Genomic DNA, 17,106 nt, shown 5'->3' with positions numbered 1-17,106 from the left:
GAACGGTTCCACCGTTGAGATATCATCATCATCTCAGTCATAAGACGTCCACTGCTGAACATAGGCCTCCCCCTTGGACCTCAATTCGTACCGGTTGGAAGCGACCCGCATCCAGCGTCTTTCGGCGGCCTTAACAAGGTCGTCCGTCCATCTTGTGGGTGGACGTCCTACGCTGCGCTTGCTAGTCCGTGGTCTCCACTCGAGCACTTTTCGACTGAGATTGTGTTGAGATATGGTTTCTGCCATATGTTTTATAAGCACGTTAGGTATCTTTTCGCGGTTTAGCAAAGTCATATTTTGGTTTTAATTAGCCGTAGTAGTAATTTCGTTTAGAATTATTTACCAGTTGAAGGATTGTGAGGTATTTCTTCCACCACAGGAACTTGCTGACGGCGGGACCGAACACGGAGAGACCGTAGTAGGTGTACATGAGGACGTGAATGGCGCTGTTCACCATGGCTGGCAGGAATGCTGGAATGAAGATGGGTCATATTTTATTCAATATACACGGTGTAAGTTGTAACATGAGGAAACCGAATAATTTAAACAGCGTATTCTTGATCATATTCAGAGACAAAATGTCCTATAAACTTTTTTGAAATTCGCCTAGTTTCAGAAATAATACGTATTAATTAAAAAACAAGTTTTTATTGTTACATAGTGTAAAAGGCCTTTTTGATGGTGATGTTACTGCTATGGGACGTAGTCTAAATATCCTTTTTGATAGATGTCAATGGTACAATGCCTCAGGGGCCTATTTTAGATTTAAGCTAGTTATTAATTTCGTTTAGTTGTACCACTGTATATATATTGTATGTAAATAAATGTTTTTAAGATGTCAAAAAGTGACAAGTTACACTTAGCAAAAAGTAGGTTTTTGGAAAAAAAAATGTAAAAATCTATTTTAAGTGACAAGTTTACCAATAACATTTTTGTTTATGTACAAATACAGTCAAAAAAATCGGTTTCCTCATGTTACACCATGTATACGGTCACTCTACACTGCAGAATCAGAATCAGTCCATTTTATTTGCCAGAATAAACAGTGAACGACATACCATAAAATTAATCTATCTATATAAATTATATTTAATACGAAAACCTGCGCGATGTTATGAAACTTTTTTTAAATTCTAATATTGTTATTGTTCTTATTAAATCGTCTTTCACCTTTTTAGTGTTTGTTCCTTTCTCATTTGCTCAAATTCAATTTCAAGTTTTTCCAATGTATAATTGGTAAGGTAAACGTACTGGTGCTCAACGCAGTCCCAGTACATGTCATCTTCAAACTTAAGTCATTGTCAATAGAGGTGACAGCAAGGTGTCATCTACCAACGGCTAATAGTTTGTCATACCATGTCGCGCACTAGTACATTTACCTCACCAATGTACCTATTTTTTTTTTTATGAATGGGCTTACTCATGGCCACAGGCTAGCCAAAGCGTAGACGTGGCCTACGATGGAGCGAGCTCGCCCAGAAGGTGCCTGTTCACTCTTGATTTGAAGGTTGCCGGGTTATAAGAACACGGAAATATAGACGCCGGCAAGGAATTCCATTCCTTGGCAGTGCGCATAAGGAAAGTAGAAGCAAAGCAAACCTATCTTATAAACCAGCTAAATTATTGCAAGTATATAAGAAAAGTTTTTAGATTTTTACCAGAGGCCCTAGATATTTTTATCTTTAACAACTGAAACGTTGTCTGCATACTAATTTGAGAACAACTGCCATTAGAACTTTAGTTTCAAGACTGAAACGCTAAAACTTCTCGGGTCCATAAAAGGTTTTTTTACGTCTTGATTATACCTACGGCTATTGGCGAAAAAAACGAGATCGAACGATGTACAGCCGCCATCAGATATATCGGAGCAGCCAAGTTGTTCACAATATCTGAACACGCACTCTAACGCCCTGACAATAGAGGCGTGTTCAGATATTTGTGACCGCCTTAGCCGCTCTAATCTTAAACCGGACTAATCTCAATAAGGCCTAGTTTATCCTCTGAGTCGGAAGGTCAGATGGCAGTCGCTTTCGTAAAAACCAGTGTCTGCGCTAACTCTTAGGATTAGTTGCCAAGCGGACCCAGACTCCCATGAGCCGTGGCAAAATACCGGAACGCGAGGAAGATGATGTATGTTGCATGTCAACTTACTTGATCCACTCGGCACCCACTTGATGCCGATCCACCAGAAGCTGAACATCGTGGAGTGATGGTAAACATGCAGGAAGGTCAGCTGCTCGTCCTTCTTACGCAAAATAAAGAAGAATGTGTCACAGAATTCTAGAAGCTTCGAGAAGTAGTACCACCACACTGCATCTGCTATCTGAAAAAGTCAAAGAAAAAATTTACTAAATGTATATTAAAATCTACATAATCGTCTCTAACTTGAACCTTACATGAACCAAATAAAGTAGTATTACTTTTGTTTAATTGCTTTTTAAAATAAACGAAATTCGTTCAAATTTACTTATAGAATAAGGTTCAAATAAAATAAAAAAAGTTTATACAGTATGTGTCTGACCATGGTACTTTAATTCCAGGGCTTGATTTTACTCGCTAAACTGAGTTACTTTTACTATGAGACAAACCCTAAAATCGGGGAATTTTTTTTGGCTTTTCCATAGAAAACGTCAACATCTGATCAGCCAAAATGTATGAAAAAGTAAAAAATTTTTTCGGGCTTTCGGGGTTGGTGCCATAATAAAAGTAGCTCAGTTTAGCGAGTAGAATCGAGCCCTGAATTTAAAGCCCCATGGTCAGTAACATCCTGTATGCTGGTTATTACGAGGTTTGTATAAAATTTTAGTAGAACATCATTTATTTAAAAGTAATAGTAATTAGTCAGTGCCGTTGTCATCAGTTGGGTGCTCTAATATCTGGACAGGCACTACTAACGCCTCGATAATTAGAGGCATGTGCTTGTGCAGCTATTTTTGAGTACCTTCGCCGCTGTGTTATATCTGGTAGCAAGGAGGGCCGGGATAAGTGAAATAATGAGTATGCTGGGTCGCTATAGGCTAAAAGATTCAATGAGAGAGGAGAAATATTAGTATTAATTTACAAATATAAGAAAAATTAGGAAACGGATTTATGAAAAGGCCCAAATGGGGTTGAATTTATACGCCCGGGTGTACTTAAGTGGTACCTTAATAGCGCACAATAACGAACCATCCATCACATCCTACAGAAATACTCACTAAAATCCTTCAACGGAAACCTAAAGGACTTGGCCGGTGTTGATATTATGTTGTATATTGTGTTGATATTATTTAATTATTGTGTTCCTGTTTATTTAACTGAGACACAAATATTTTTTCACCACACCAGCTTTGAAAGGCTTACTTTGCACTTCAAAAACGGATAGCAAAGTACTTTGCTATCAGTAATTCACATGTGAGGCAAAGTAATCAAAAGCAAATTTTGAGTTGTTTTCTTATGTTTACTGGTAGAATTGACTTTTAAATGATCATTTTGGATGATAAATATTTAGTAACATTCATTTGAATTTGATTTGGTTTGATTTTGTTTGATATTTTACATTTAATATTTGGTTCGGGTTGGTGTGGTGAAAAATGTTGTGTTTCACTCGGGGGCAAATTTTGTTTAACTCTCGTGCTTGGAAACCCTCGCAACGCTCGTGGTTCAATTTTTGAATCTTTCGTTTACTAAACTTAGGTATCAATATTAGCACGAGCGGTTAAACAACAACTTTGCCCCCTTGTAAACAAATAACTATTGGAGTTGCTAAGCGATTTCAATAAATTTACTGGACTGGACTGCCACTTATCTGAGGTGGTTGGTAAAAAAACGCGGTGCTTTTTTAGTGAAAGTTAGCTGAGTTTTGGGCCTAAAACAAAACCAATTAGTAATTTACATTAATCCTTAAGTTTCTGACTTAATGTACCATAAACCAGCTTAATTGTTTCAGCCCGAAGGTGCCAGAGAACAACGAGAATGCGGAGGGAGCGTTAGGGTCGGCAATGCGCATGTAACACCTCTGGAGTTCCATGGGCTACGGAGACTGTTTACCATCAGGCCGCCCGTATTCTTGTTTGCCACGGACTAATTATAAAAAAATAAATGATTACTTACTTGTAATTCATCAGGATCGTATTTTTGCCGGCACGGCTCGCATATATAACTATATCTCAATCGGAAAGATGCCGTCAGTAACCTCACGGCTATGAAAGCATTCAGACCAGCCATGGCCAGATTATAAGGTACTAATAGCCAAGTCAGTTGGAAGGGTTGACGGTTCTTCATGAGTTTGGGTCCTGACCACACGATGAAGAGATACAATATTGTGTAAAATACTGTTGGAGCTGGCGAGTCGACTAGCGGCCATCCTTTTGTTCTCTTGTCTGAAACAAATGAAAAATAATGTTCAGGAAAACAGTGCTAAGAGTGCTAATGATAGATTAGATGATTGTGTTGGTAGAAACATTAGATTTTTTTTACTAAGTAGTTAAGTAGTTCAGGTACACTGAAAACTGGAAGTATATTTTATGTTTTAATGCAGTTAATGTATCTAGGTTGTCCCGCCATCTCCGTTTGGGTCTTCCTCTGCCCCGAGATCCATCCTGTGGGATCCAGTCCGTGGATACTTTAGCCCAGCGCTCTGGGTGCATTCGGCAGATGTGCCCTGCCCAGTCCCATTTCAGCATTGCGGCCTTCATACATTCTGTGTGGAGTGGCGGGAGAGTGCATTAGACAGAGACAAGTGGCAGAAAAGAGGGGAGGCCTTTGCCCAGTAGTGAGACACACTAATAGGCTAAAAAAAAAGAAAAAAAAAAAGCAGTTAATTGCTTAATATTATAAATACAAATGCTTTCACCATAGAGCAGGCTCTTTCTTTGCCCAGCGTTTAAGTCTGGCGGTGCAAAAAGGGCAACGCCGAGCCGCCAGCATCCTTGGCACCATTCCAGAGGCAGGAGACTTTAGTGAGGTTTTTTTATATTTAATTCGTGTTTTAGTTTAGTTTTAGTATAAGTTAGTCAGTAAGCTAGATTAGTTAGTAGTTTTATTATGATAATATTGTATTAAATAATGGATTTCTTTGTAATTTTACATGCAATAAAAATAGTAATACTTAAATAAAAATGAGACAAAAAATAATAAACAGATATAAGTGCATTATTATTTTCCATCGTATTTTCACGGAAACGTACAAATGTGTCTTACTATTTCAGTCAGTCTCTGTAGGTACAAAAAGTACTGAGGTTGACTGAAGTAGCATTACAAATACGAACGTTTCCGAGAAAATACATCCAAAAACAATTATATGCACTACATATGTACCTATACCTAGCGCAGATATCAGTCGGCCCAAAAGAGGTACATCCTGTATTTATTAAAATATACCTGTTTTGCAAAGATAGTTCTGTACCTATAATGAAAATAGCTATAGGGTTAAACTAAATAATATCAAATCGAAATAGTAGTGACTACTTGAACTAACACAAATTAAAATATTTTCATAGAAATTTAATTAACTCGAAACTCATTTATTTTCAGTATACAATGGTACTACTAAACGAAATTAATAACTAGCTTAAATCTAAAATAGGCCCTTGAGCCATTGTGCCCAAAATGCTGGCGGCATTTTCTCCATGTATATTTTTTAATTTATTCTCAGAGCAAAAAAATTGCACGTGGGACGGTGAAGTTGTGAAAGCGACTTTTAAAATGCTTTTAAAGTAATTAATTTTGTGTAAGTATCAATATGCAATATGCGCAGTCATACTTTTTCCACTTCAAACAAAACACTACATAAATACACCTCGTTTGACACAAAACTTATAATACTGTTGTTAATTTGATATTACTAATTAGTCAGCAAATTAAACAAGCGTGCCCAAGATGCTGTCAATATAATAACCGTTCTGAATTTGAAAGTATAAATGCCGCTCCAGTCGTAAAATACCATTAATTAAGCAAATTACGGGGCGGTAAATTCCGCCAAAGAAGTTAATAAATAGTTAAATTAAATAGTTTTCACCCTTTTAGATTATTTATGGATCAAACTTTGCAAAATTAAGTTTGGCTGGACAGCTCAGTCGTAAGTTTAAATGCATTAAATGTGACGTTCCGAATCAAAAGGTACCACTTTTTCGCATACCATAAGGACGCTCAGACAGGTTATTCGTATAAAGATACAAGAAAATTTCGTCTTTAACTGAACGTCACAAATACCTTTGTACATAAAATAATTAATTAAAAAATTAAAAACACGACTGCTGCATTTCAAAGCGAACTGAAAAGCTAAAAATAATGTTCATATGTTAGTTACATAACTTTATGAATCTAAATTGGAATGTAAATATACACTCACGGTCATTCACAGTAAATACTAAGGGTTATGCTCATTTATGACCGTGAATGTAGGTACGTGTACATTTAATTTCAATTACAATCGGGGGACCTTGGTGTGCCTAAGTGCATCTCATTCAAAAGGTCCCCCGACTGCAATAGAAATTAAATGAACACGTACCTACATTCACGGTCATAAATGAGCATAACCCTTAGTATTTACTGTGAATGACCGTGAGTGTATATTTACATTCCAATTTAGATTCATAAAGTTATGTAACTAACATATGAACATTATTTTTAGCTTTTCAGTTCGCTTTAAAATGCAGCAGTCGTGTTTTTAATTTTTTAATTAATTATTTTATTTTGAACATTTTAGTGAAAAACACTATGTATAAAACTATGATTTAAGGTAGGTATATAGATTTCCCCCGGCCATTTAGTTTGTCCACGAAGTTTTTTTTATGTTGATATTAGCTTCTGGAACTGGGACCTTTTAATTAAGCTCACCGTTCCGGAATACGTCCGGGCTTCTTTTCTGTGGACAATATGTGGATGTGTTCACAATTTGGGATATTCGACATTTTTAAATATAACTTCTTAGAAAGAAGTAGAAGTAGGACCCCGTGCAGCGCGCCACGTACGTTGGGCTACGTTCGACTCTTTTAGCATGAGAAAGTCGAAGGCACCTAGCTTTGGATCGCGTGCAGCGCGCCACGTACGTCGGGCTATCTATGCCCGACACTCTTAGTATGTTCGGCGCCCGGTTTTGCAACGCGTACGGCGCGCCACGTAGGTCGGGCTACGCCCGACGATTTAAGTATGAGGGCGCCAAAGGCACCCGGCTTTGGAACGCGTACAGCGTGTCGTGTACGTCGGGCTACGCCTGACTCTTTTAGGATGAGGGCGCCGAAGGCGCCCGGTTTTGAAACGCGTACAGCGCGCCACGTACGTCGGGCTACGCCCGAAGCTTTAAGTATGAGGGCGCCGAAGGCGCCCGGTTTTGGAACACATACAGCGCGCCACGTACGTCGGGCTACGCCCGACGCTTTAAATATGAGGGCACCGAAGGCACCCGGTTATGGAACGCATACAGTACGCCACGTACATCGGGCTAGCTACGCCCGACACTTTTAGTATGAGGGCGCCGAAGGCGCCCGGTTTTGCAACGCGTACGGCGCGCCACGTAGGTTCGGGCTATGCCCGAGGATTTATGTATGAAGGCGCCCGGTTTTGAAACGCGTACAGTACGCCACGTACATCGGGCTACCTACGCCCGACACTCTTAGTATGTGGGTGCCGAAGGCGCCCGGTTTTCCAACGCGTACGGCGCGTAGGTCGAGCTACGCCCGACAATTTATGTATGAAGGCGCCCGGTTTTGAAACGCGTACAGCGCGCCACGTACGTCGGGCTACGCCCGACACTCTTAGTATGAAAGCGCCGAAGGCGCCCCGTTTTGGAACGCGTCCGGCGCGCCACGTTTCGTCGGGCTACGCCCGACGCTTTAAATATGAGGGCGCCGAAGGCGCCCGGTTTTGGAACACATACAGCGCGCCACGTACGTCGGGCTACGCCCGACACTCTTAGTATGAAAGCGCCGAAGGCGCCCCGTTTTGGAACGCGTCCGGCGCGCCACGTTTCGTCGGGCTACGCCCGACGCTTTAAATATGAGGGCGCCGAAGGCGCCCGGTTTTGGAACACATACAGCGCGCCACGTACGTCGGGCTACGCCCGACGCTTTAAATATGAGGGCACCGAAGGCACCCGGTTATGGAACGCATACAATACGCCACGTACATCGGGCTACCTACGCCCGACACTCTTAGTATGAGGGTGCCGAAGGCGCCCGGTTTTGCAACGCGTACGGCGCGCCACGTAGGTCGGGCTACGCCCGACGATTTAAGTATGAAGGCGCCCGGCTTTGGAACGCGTACAGCGTGTCTTGTACGTCGGGCTACGCCCGACTCTTTTAGGATGAGGGCGCCGATGGCGCCCGGTTTTGAAACGCGTACAGCGGCGCCACGTACGTCGGGCTACGCCCGACACTCTTAGTATGAGGGCGCCGAAGGCGCCCGGTTTTGGAACGCGTCCGGCGCGCCACGTAGGTCGGGCTACGCTCGACGCTTTAAGTATGAGGGTGCCGGAGGCGCCCGGGATTGGTAAGCGTACAGCGCGCAACGTACGTCGGGCTACGCCCAACGTTTTGAGTATGAGGGCGCCGAAAGCGCTCGGCTTTGGTAAGCGTACAATATTATACTAAAGGTAGGTACGCCTCTTTTGGACACTTCGGGCTTTCGGCCCTACGCGAAGTTTACCTTTGGTGCGCCTTTAATTTGGTGTTCAGACATAGTATGACAAGACACTTCTATTGTTACAGTCGACCTATACAAGTATAGAAAGACATAATATGTATAATCATTGTCACTTAAATACTTCTTACTATTATGAAAATTAGTTTATTACTAAAGTTAAGAAGAAATGGTTGAGGTTGGTATATACCTACCTACCTATGCACGTGTTAAATCAAAATCTGTTTTTTTACAGTCGGGTTGAATTAGTAGTTAAGTACAATTTTATTCACAAGAAATATAAGAATGCAATAAGCCATAAATTATTCAAACCCTATCGCTTAAATCGAAGTTCACAGGTTTAGATTTCAATAGGGCGATTTAGAACATGTTTGTGAACCTTTTACCTTATAAAATTATATACAAATCATATGGATGATTTGTATATATTTTTATGATCAGCAGTCAATACCCTTTCATTTGATAGCTCACTAAATTAGATAGAAGGATTTATTTTTCTTAGCACATTTTGTAAATCCTTATTTAACCAAAATAAGACTTAAACGCGTATGCTGCATATATATCTTAAATCGTCTTTCAAGGCTCTTCATTTTGAGACCCCACTCGATAGGATTGCAAGATTTTTTTTTCTAAACGTGACGCAGTTTTGTGTATTACGTCCGCCATATTGGTTTTATAATAACGTCACATAGCCTATGTTAGTCGGGATGACGTAAGGATTCTAATGATGTATCATACATCTAAATCGGTTAAGGCATTCAGGAGTTATGGTGGAATAAAGAAACTCACATACATATATACATACAAACATGAACGCTGAAAACAATACACTCTTTTTGTTTGGGCAGTCGTGTAAAAATAGGCCCCAGCCTTAGAGCAATTAGTAATGGAGACGCCCTTGTCTGTCATTTTCTGTACAAAACAGTCTGCCGATTTTTGTGGAGGAGGGGCACGTCAAACATATGGCTATTTGTACGTAAGGCACAAATAAAAACACACAAAAAATAAAACTCTGAACATTCGCACATCCATCTCGCTCACGATTCCGATCAGTGAGAGTGAGAGTGAGTGAGTTTCAATTCAACAATTTCATTTATATACGTGTGTTTGACAAGAGCGTGACCGGTGTACATGTATATTTTAAGGATGTGGCATAGAAAAAAAAGTGCTGGCTGAATAGAATGTTCTATTGCCTACAATGCTTCGTAAAAAATAATAAAAACATCTGACAGTATCCCACCTAAACTCCAATAAAACAAAAGAATGTCGCTTACGATTCACGTTAATGAGGCAGTAAGTTCTTCTGTACGTACCCGAAAGGGCCCAAAATGTCATGAAACCAAGCTGATTGCATATAAATAAATCGAAGGCGTTTGTAATTAAGTGAATGAAGCATTATATGGAGTATAAAAATGTTTACGAATTACCAGAACGCGGGAAAAATTAAAAAAGACCTCCTCCATATAGGATTTAAAACGGGTCTTGCATATGTTTTTAAAATCCACTTCTATCATTGCGTTCTGGGCCTTCTGGGCAAGTCAAATTAAAGAAAAAGGTTTGAAGATATATCTAAATACATACAATCAGAAGCCGTTTGAATGTATCTATTTAGATATATCTTCAAACCTTTTTCTTTAATTTGACTTGCCCAGAAGGCCCAGAACGCAATGATAGAAGTGGATTTTAAAAACATATGCAAGACCCGTTTTAAATCCTATATGGAGGAGGTCTTTTTTAATTTTTCCCGCGTTCTGGTAATTCGTAAACATTTTTATACTCCATATAATGCTTCATTCACTTAATTACAAACGCCTTCGATTTATTTATATGCAATCAGCTTGGTTTCATGACATTTTGGGCCCTTTCGGGTACGTACAGAAGAACTTACTGCCTCATTAACGTGAATCGTAAGCGACATTCTTTTGTTTTATTGGAGTTTAGGTGGGATACTGTCAGATGTTTTTATTATTTTTTACGAAGCATTGTAGGCAATAGAACATTCTATTCAGCCAGCACTTTTTTTTCTATGCCACATCCTTAAAATATACATGTACACCGGTCACGCTCTTGTCAAACACACGTATATAAATGAAATTGTTGAATTGAAACTCACTCACTCTCACTCTCACTGATCGGAATCGTGAGCGAGATGGATGTGCGAATGTTCAGAGTTTTATTTTTTGTGTGTTTTTATTTGTGCCTTACGTACAAATAGCCATATGTTTGACGTGCCCCTCCTCCACAAAAATCGGCAGACTGTTTTGTACAGAAAATGACAGACAAGGGCGTCTCCATTACTAATTGCTCTAAGGCTGGGGCCTATTTTTTACACGACTGCCCAAACAAAAAGAGTGTATTGTTTTCAGCGTTCATGTTTGTATGTATATATGTATGTGAGTTTCTTTATTCCACCATAACTCCTGAATGCCTTAACCGATTTAGATGTATGATACATCATTAGAATCCTTACGTCATCCCGACTAACATAGGCTATGTGACGTTATTATAAAACCAATATGGCGGACGTAATACACAAAACTGCGTCACGTTTAGAAAAAAAAATCTTGCAATCCTATCGAGTGGGGTCTCAAAATGAAGAGCCTTGAAAGACGATTTAAGATATATATGCAGCATACGCGTTTAAGTCTTATTTTGGTTAAATAAGGATTTACAAAATGTGCTAAGAAAAATAAATCCTTCTATCTAATTTAGTGAGCTATCAAATGAAAGGGTATTGACTGCTGATCATAAAAATATATACAAATCATCCATATGATTTGTATATAATTTTATAAGGTAAAAGGTTCACAAACATGTTCTAAATCGCCCTATTGAAATCTAAACCTGTGAACTTCGATTTAAGCGATAGGGTTTGAATAATTTATGGCTTATTGCATTCTTATATTTCTTGTGAATAAAATTGTACTTAACTACTAATTCAACCCGACTGTAAAAAAACAGATTTTGATTTAACACGTGCATAGGTAGGTAGGTACATACCAACCTCAACCATTTCTTCTTAACTTTAGTAATAAACTAATTTTCATAATAGTAAGAAGTATTTAAGTGACAATGATTATACATATTATGTCTTTCTATACTTGTATAGGTCGACTGTAACAATAGAAGTGTATTGTCATACTATGTCTGAACACCAAATTAAAGGCGCACCAAAGGTAAACTTCGCGTAGGGCCGAAAGCCCGAAGTGTCCAAAAGAGGCGTACCTACCTTTAGTATAATATTGTACGCTTACCAAAGCCGAGCGCTTTCGGCGCCCTCATACTCAAAACGTTGGGCGTAGCCCGACGTACGTTGCGCGCTGTACGCTTACCAATCCCGGGCGCCTCCGGCACCCTCATACTTAAAGCGTCGAGCGTAGCCCGACCTACGTGGCGCGCCGGACGCGTTCCAAAACCGGGCGCCTTCGGCGCCCTCATACTAAGAGTGTCGGGCGTAGCCCGACGTACGTGGCGCCGCTGTACGCGTTTCAAAACCGGGCGCCATCGGCGCCCTCATCCTAAAAGAGTCGGGCGTAGCCCGACGTACAAGACACGCTGTACGCGTTCCAAAGCCGGGCGCCTTCATACTTAAATCGTCGGGCGTAGCCCGACCTACGTGGCGCGCCGTACGCGTTGCAAAACCGGGCGCCTTCGGCACCCTCATACTAAGAGTGTCGGGCGTAGGTAGCCCGATGTACGTGGCGTACTGTATGCGTTCCATAACCGGGTGCCTTCGGTGCCCTCATATTTAAAGCGTCGGGCGTAGCCCGACGTACGTGGCGCGCTGTATGTGTTCCAAAACCGGGCGCCTTCGGCGCCCTCATATTTAAAGCGTCGGGCGTAGCCCGACGAAACGTGGCGCGCCGGACGCGTTCCAAAACGGGGCGCCTTCGGCGCTTTCATACTAAGAGTGTCGGGCGTAGCCCGACGTACGTGGCGCGCTGTATGTGTTCCAAAACCGGGCGCCTTCATACATAAATTGTCGGGCGTAGCCCGACCTACGCGCCGTACGCGTTGGAAAACCGGGCGCCTTCGGCACCCACATACTAAGAGTGTCGGGCGTAGGTAGCCCGATGTACGTGGCGTACTGTACGCGTTTCAAAACCGGGCGCCTTCATACATAAATCCTCGGGCATAGCCCGAACCTACGTGGCGCGCCGTACGCGTTGCAAAACCGGGCGCCTTCGGCGCCCTCATACTAAAAGTGTCGGGCGTAGCTAGCCCGATGTACGTGGCGTACTGTATGCGTTCCATAACCGGGTGCCTTCGGTGCCCTCATATTTAAAGCGTCGGGCGTAGCCCGACGTACGTGGCGCGCTGTATGTGTTCCAAAACCGGGCGCCTTCGGCGCCCTCATACTTAAAGCTTCGGGCGTAGCCCGACGTACGTGGCGCGCTGTACGCGTTTCAAAACCGGGCGCCTTCGGCGCCCTCATCCTAAAAGAGTCAGGCGTAGCCCGACGTACACGACACGCTGTACGCGTTCCAAAGCCGGGTGCCTTTGGCGCCCTCATACTTAAATCGTCGGGCGTAGCCCGACCTACGTGGCGCGCCGTACGCGTTGCAAAACCGGGCGCCGAACATACTAAGAGTGTCGGGCATAGATAGCCCGACGTACGTGGCGCGCTGCACGCGATCCAAAGCTAGGTGCCTTCGACTTTCTCATGCTAAAAGAGTCGAACGTAGCCCAACGTACGTGGCGCGCTGCACGGGGTCCTACTTCTACTTCTTTCTAAGAAGTTATATTTAAAAATGTCGAATATCCCAAATTGTGAACACATCCACATATTGTCCACAGAAAAGAAGCCCGGACGTATTCCGGAACGGTGAGCTTAATTAAAAGGTCCCAGTTCCAGAAGCTAATATCAACATAAAAAAAACTTCGTGGACAAACTAAATGGCCGGGGGAAATCTATATACCTACCTTAAATCATAGTTTTATACATAGTGTTTTTCACTAAAATGTTCAAAATAAAATAATTAATTAAAAAATTAAAAACACGACTGCTGCATTTTAAAGCGAACTGAAAAGCTAAAAATAATGTTCATATGTTAGTTACATAACTTTATGAATCTAAATTGGAATGTAAATATACACTCACGGTCATTCACAGTAAATACTAAGGGTTATGCTCATTTATGACCGTGAATGTAGGTACGTGTTCATTTAATTTCTATTGCAGTCGGGGGACCTTTTGAATGAGATGCACTTAGGCACACCAAGGTCCCCCGATTGTAAAAAAGACCTCCTCCATATAGGATTTAAAACGGGTCTTGCATATGTTTTTAAAATCCACTTCTATCATTGCGTTCTGGGCCTTCTGGGCAAGTCAAATTAAAGAAAAAGGTTTGAAGATATATCTAAATAGATACAATCAGAAGCCGTTTGAATGAAAATGGTTTAAAATATGGCAATACAATTTTTACCGGTCACGCTCTTATCGTACATAGTGTAGGTACATAATAAAGTTCTAATTCGCTATCGCCCCTTGGAAACAGTGAAACAAGTAAGTTTTCAAGTGGCTGTAGTACTAAATTAATAATTTTCCCAGACATGTCGGTGAATCCGGAAAACTTTAAGGGTCTTACGGCCTGATTCGAACTTAAAGATACCGTCAATCGGGGTGAATTGGGACATGTGATTTACTTGACTTCTTCTTCTGGTGCCATGGCCAGTCTAATGGGCGTCGGCGGTTTACTTATTTACTTGACAATTTCTTAAAAAATACCCACACAAATTTTATCATATATATACGATTGAAAATAATAATAGAGCTTGTTTATTTCAATTTGTGTGGGTTGTTATTAGGAAATTGTCAAATAAATCAAATTTTAAATTTTGTCCCTATTCACCCCAGTCATCCCTATTCACCTTGACGGTACCTACGTCATAAATTTGCTAAAAATACGACAATGATCGGATATGTCAGTGTCAAAAGTGACGTTTCTTCAAACAAAAACGTCACATGTCGTATCATTGGCAAATTTTTCACATATCTTAAAGTTCGAATCAGTCCATTAGCTAGTTAATTTATTATCGTCTTGTTGGAGTCGTAACTTTAGAGCACTGAATTTATCAAACTTAATTCCTGTATTGCAAATAGGCCTTTAAGGTGCAGTGAGTTCAGAAAACGGAGTTTTTTAAAAGCCGTAGCTCTTTTTTGGATCACAATACGGCTGCCATACATTCAATTAGCAAACTTGAGGGCTTTTTCTAGTGAGTGGAGTGATTAGAATCCTAAGTTTTTGACTTTTGCTCGATAGAAAACGATCACGAACATAGGTCTAAAACGGACTTTAAAGATTCGTAACAATTTGTGCACAAAAGATAGAAATATGAAAACTGCTTCTATGTACGCGCAATTGTATGCTTGAACGACTACCAGGATTACTTTTTTTTTTAATTTCACATTCACTAAATAAGTTCGAAAATATGATATCAGCGGTTCCGTGCACGCAACTTCTTTGATCAGATGCCCGCTGGGCTCGGATCAAAGCACACGTATCGCGAATTTAATTAAAATGACAGTTGGTTTTCGCATTTATTTCGACATTAAGTCATATACATATACGAAAAAGTATACCAGTAGACAAACAGTATTAAAAAAAACAGGGTAAATAATTATCATCACATGGAGCTCGAGTCTCATCTTAGATTTGATTTGTTGGGGCATAATGGTTGAAAAACGCAGTAAACTATCTTAAAACAATACGATTCCAATATCATTTAAGTAATTTGCTCCTTGAAACCCGGCTTAGAATGAAAAAAGTTTGAAGACTCATACTTATTGATTGGAATTAATTTTCATTATGCTGGTATTAATATTGCATACCTATTTGACGTACTTTTGTACGTCAACGTCAATGAACTGTGATGACAATGTTGTGATCTTGTATAAAATTTATGTTAGAGAACTTTTGATCTTCAAATATTACCTATTAATACGGAACATTATGTAAATATTTCGTGTTCTACTTGAAAATCGTGCAGTGGTACACCTATTTTGTTGCTGTGAGGTCCGTCTAAGATAGATGTATAATGCGGTTACGTGCTGTTCTGCAAACCTTCATGAAATCAAGAATAAATAAACGGCTATGGTCTAGCCTCAGCGAGTTTTTACGGCTTGTGAGGCCGAGATATACATTATACATACTGGCCTACGAGGCTTACAGCCCAAAACCACTGCGGTGCCTGGTTTGTGATTGCCTATGTATCGAGTGTTATACTAATTTACTATAAAATAAAACAAAGTTTTTCGTTCAATGATATTCTGTGCATATTTAATTTTATACCTCGTCGATGACAAACAAGCATACGGCCCGTCTGATGATAAGCAATCTTCGTAGCCTTTGGATGCCTGCAACTCCATGCGCGTTGCCGAGTCTAACACTCCGCACCCCTCGTTGATAACTGGCAACCATACTCACCGGCAGGAAGGACACTATGAGTAGGGTCTAGTGCTAGTGTTATTTGGCTGCAGATTTCTGTAAGGTTGAGCTCTGCGCTAGATCTGGAATGACATCCGCTGTGCTGTGCCCTACCACACAAAGCGAGATGTCATTCTCAGTTCCCATTCCCATACCTCTCTTTGGACGTAGTTCAAGGACCATATATCTTAAATATGCCGATACCGATATGTCCATATATCTTAAATATTAACTATAGAGATTCAGAGTCTGAACATATAACCGTAAGTTTACCAAAAAAATGCCGTAATAGCTGTAGGTACAGTCAGATGCAGAGAGAAAGAATCCGCCAAAATGAAATTTCCACCCTGCCAGGACTTTATTTATTGATAAAGATAACGATATATTTATTTGCAAAAAATATAGTGATGAACATAGGTGGACAGTAATTTTGGATGCGTAGGGTAGAGCGGGGAGAAACGTAACACTATGTACTTTGACCTTAGTTTCTGGTTAACCATTATTACTTTGATGAGTTTAATGTAGTCATACTCGTATATAACGTCAGTGCATGTTCTGTACATTAACGTCTTGACTAACATTATAATTGTGTATTTTGTTTTAAAAAAATCGTCTTTTGTTACTAATGACCCCGTTGGCGTGCAGAAAGTAACACGTTGTGGGTCAAAAGTAACAAGACACAGTGGGCTGTAATTTAATATAATATGACATATCAAATCAAAATAAAAACCGGTCAAGTGTGAGTCGAACTCGCGTCCCAAGGGTTCAGTACTGCACACATTTTTGAACGAGCGAGCAAAGCGAAGTTCTTAAGTACATTCAACTATTTATTCAATTCGTCCACACACGGCTGGCTATCTTAGGATAGTTAGTTACCCATTTTTTTTTTGTTCAAGTATTATGTTAAGCATAGTGCCTACATTTTTTTTCATTGTTAGGCGTATCTCTGTTAATTCAAGATAACAGGGCTATAACCGCGGCAATCGAAGTTCGCAAATTGCTGGCATTTCTCTCTGTCACTCTAATTACCTACGGTTTCATTGGTGTAAAAGAAAAATCC

The 17,106-nt window shown here is 40.6% G+C and overlaps 1 protein-coding gene across 1 annotated transcript in view; it reads right to left on the bottom strand.

Moving 5' to 3' along the window:
• Positions 1-17,106, bottom strand: part of LOC134666808 (very long chain fatty acid elongase 4-like) — a 42,630-nt gene that overhangs the window by 5,412 nt on the left and 20,112 nt on the right. Inside the window, exons 3-5 of the mRNA XM_063524106.1 lie at positions 4,093-4,361; positions 2,152-2,323; positions 344-471 (exon numbers count right to left, since the gene is read on the bottom strand). Of these exons, the coding sequence (XP_063380176.1) occupies positions 344-471; positions 2,152-2,323; positions 4,093-4,361 (569 nt within the window). The remainder of the gene's footprint in view (positions 1-343; positions 472-2,151; positions 2,324-4,092; positions 4,362-17,106) is intronic.

The sequence above is a fragment of the Cydia fagiglandana genome, chromosome 8 (genome assembly GCF_963556715.1).
Source record: "Cydia fagiglandana chromosome 8, ilCydFagi1.1, whole genome shotgun sequence".
Taxonomy (NCBI): Eukaryota; Metazoa; Arthropoda; class Insecta; order Lepidoptera; family Tortricidae; genus Cydia; species Cydia fagiglandana.
The sequence above is the reverse complement of the archived record's forward strand: the minus strand, read 5'-3'. Positions and strand labels throughout refer to the sequence as shown.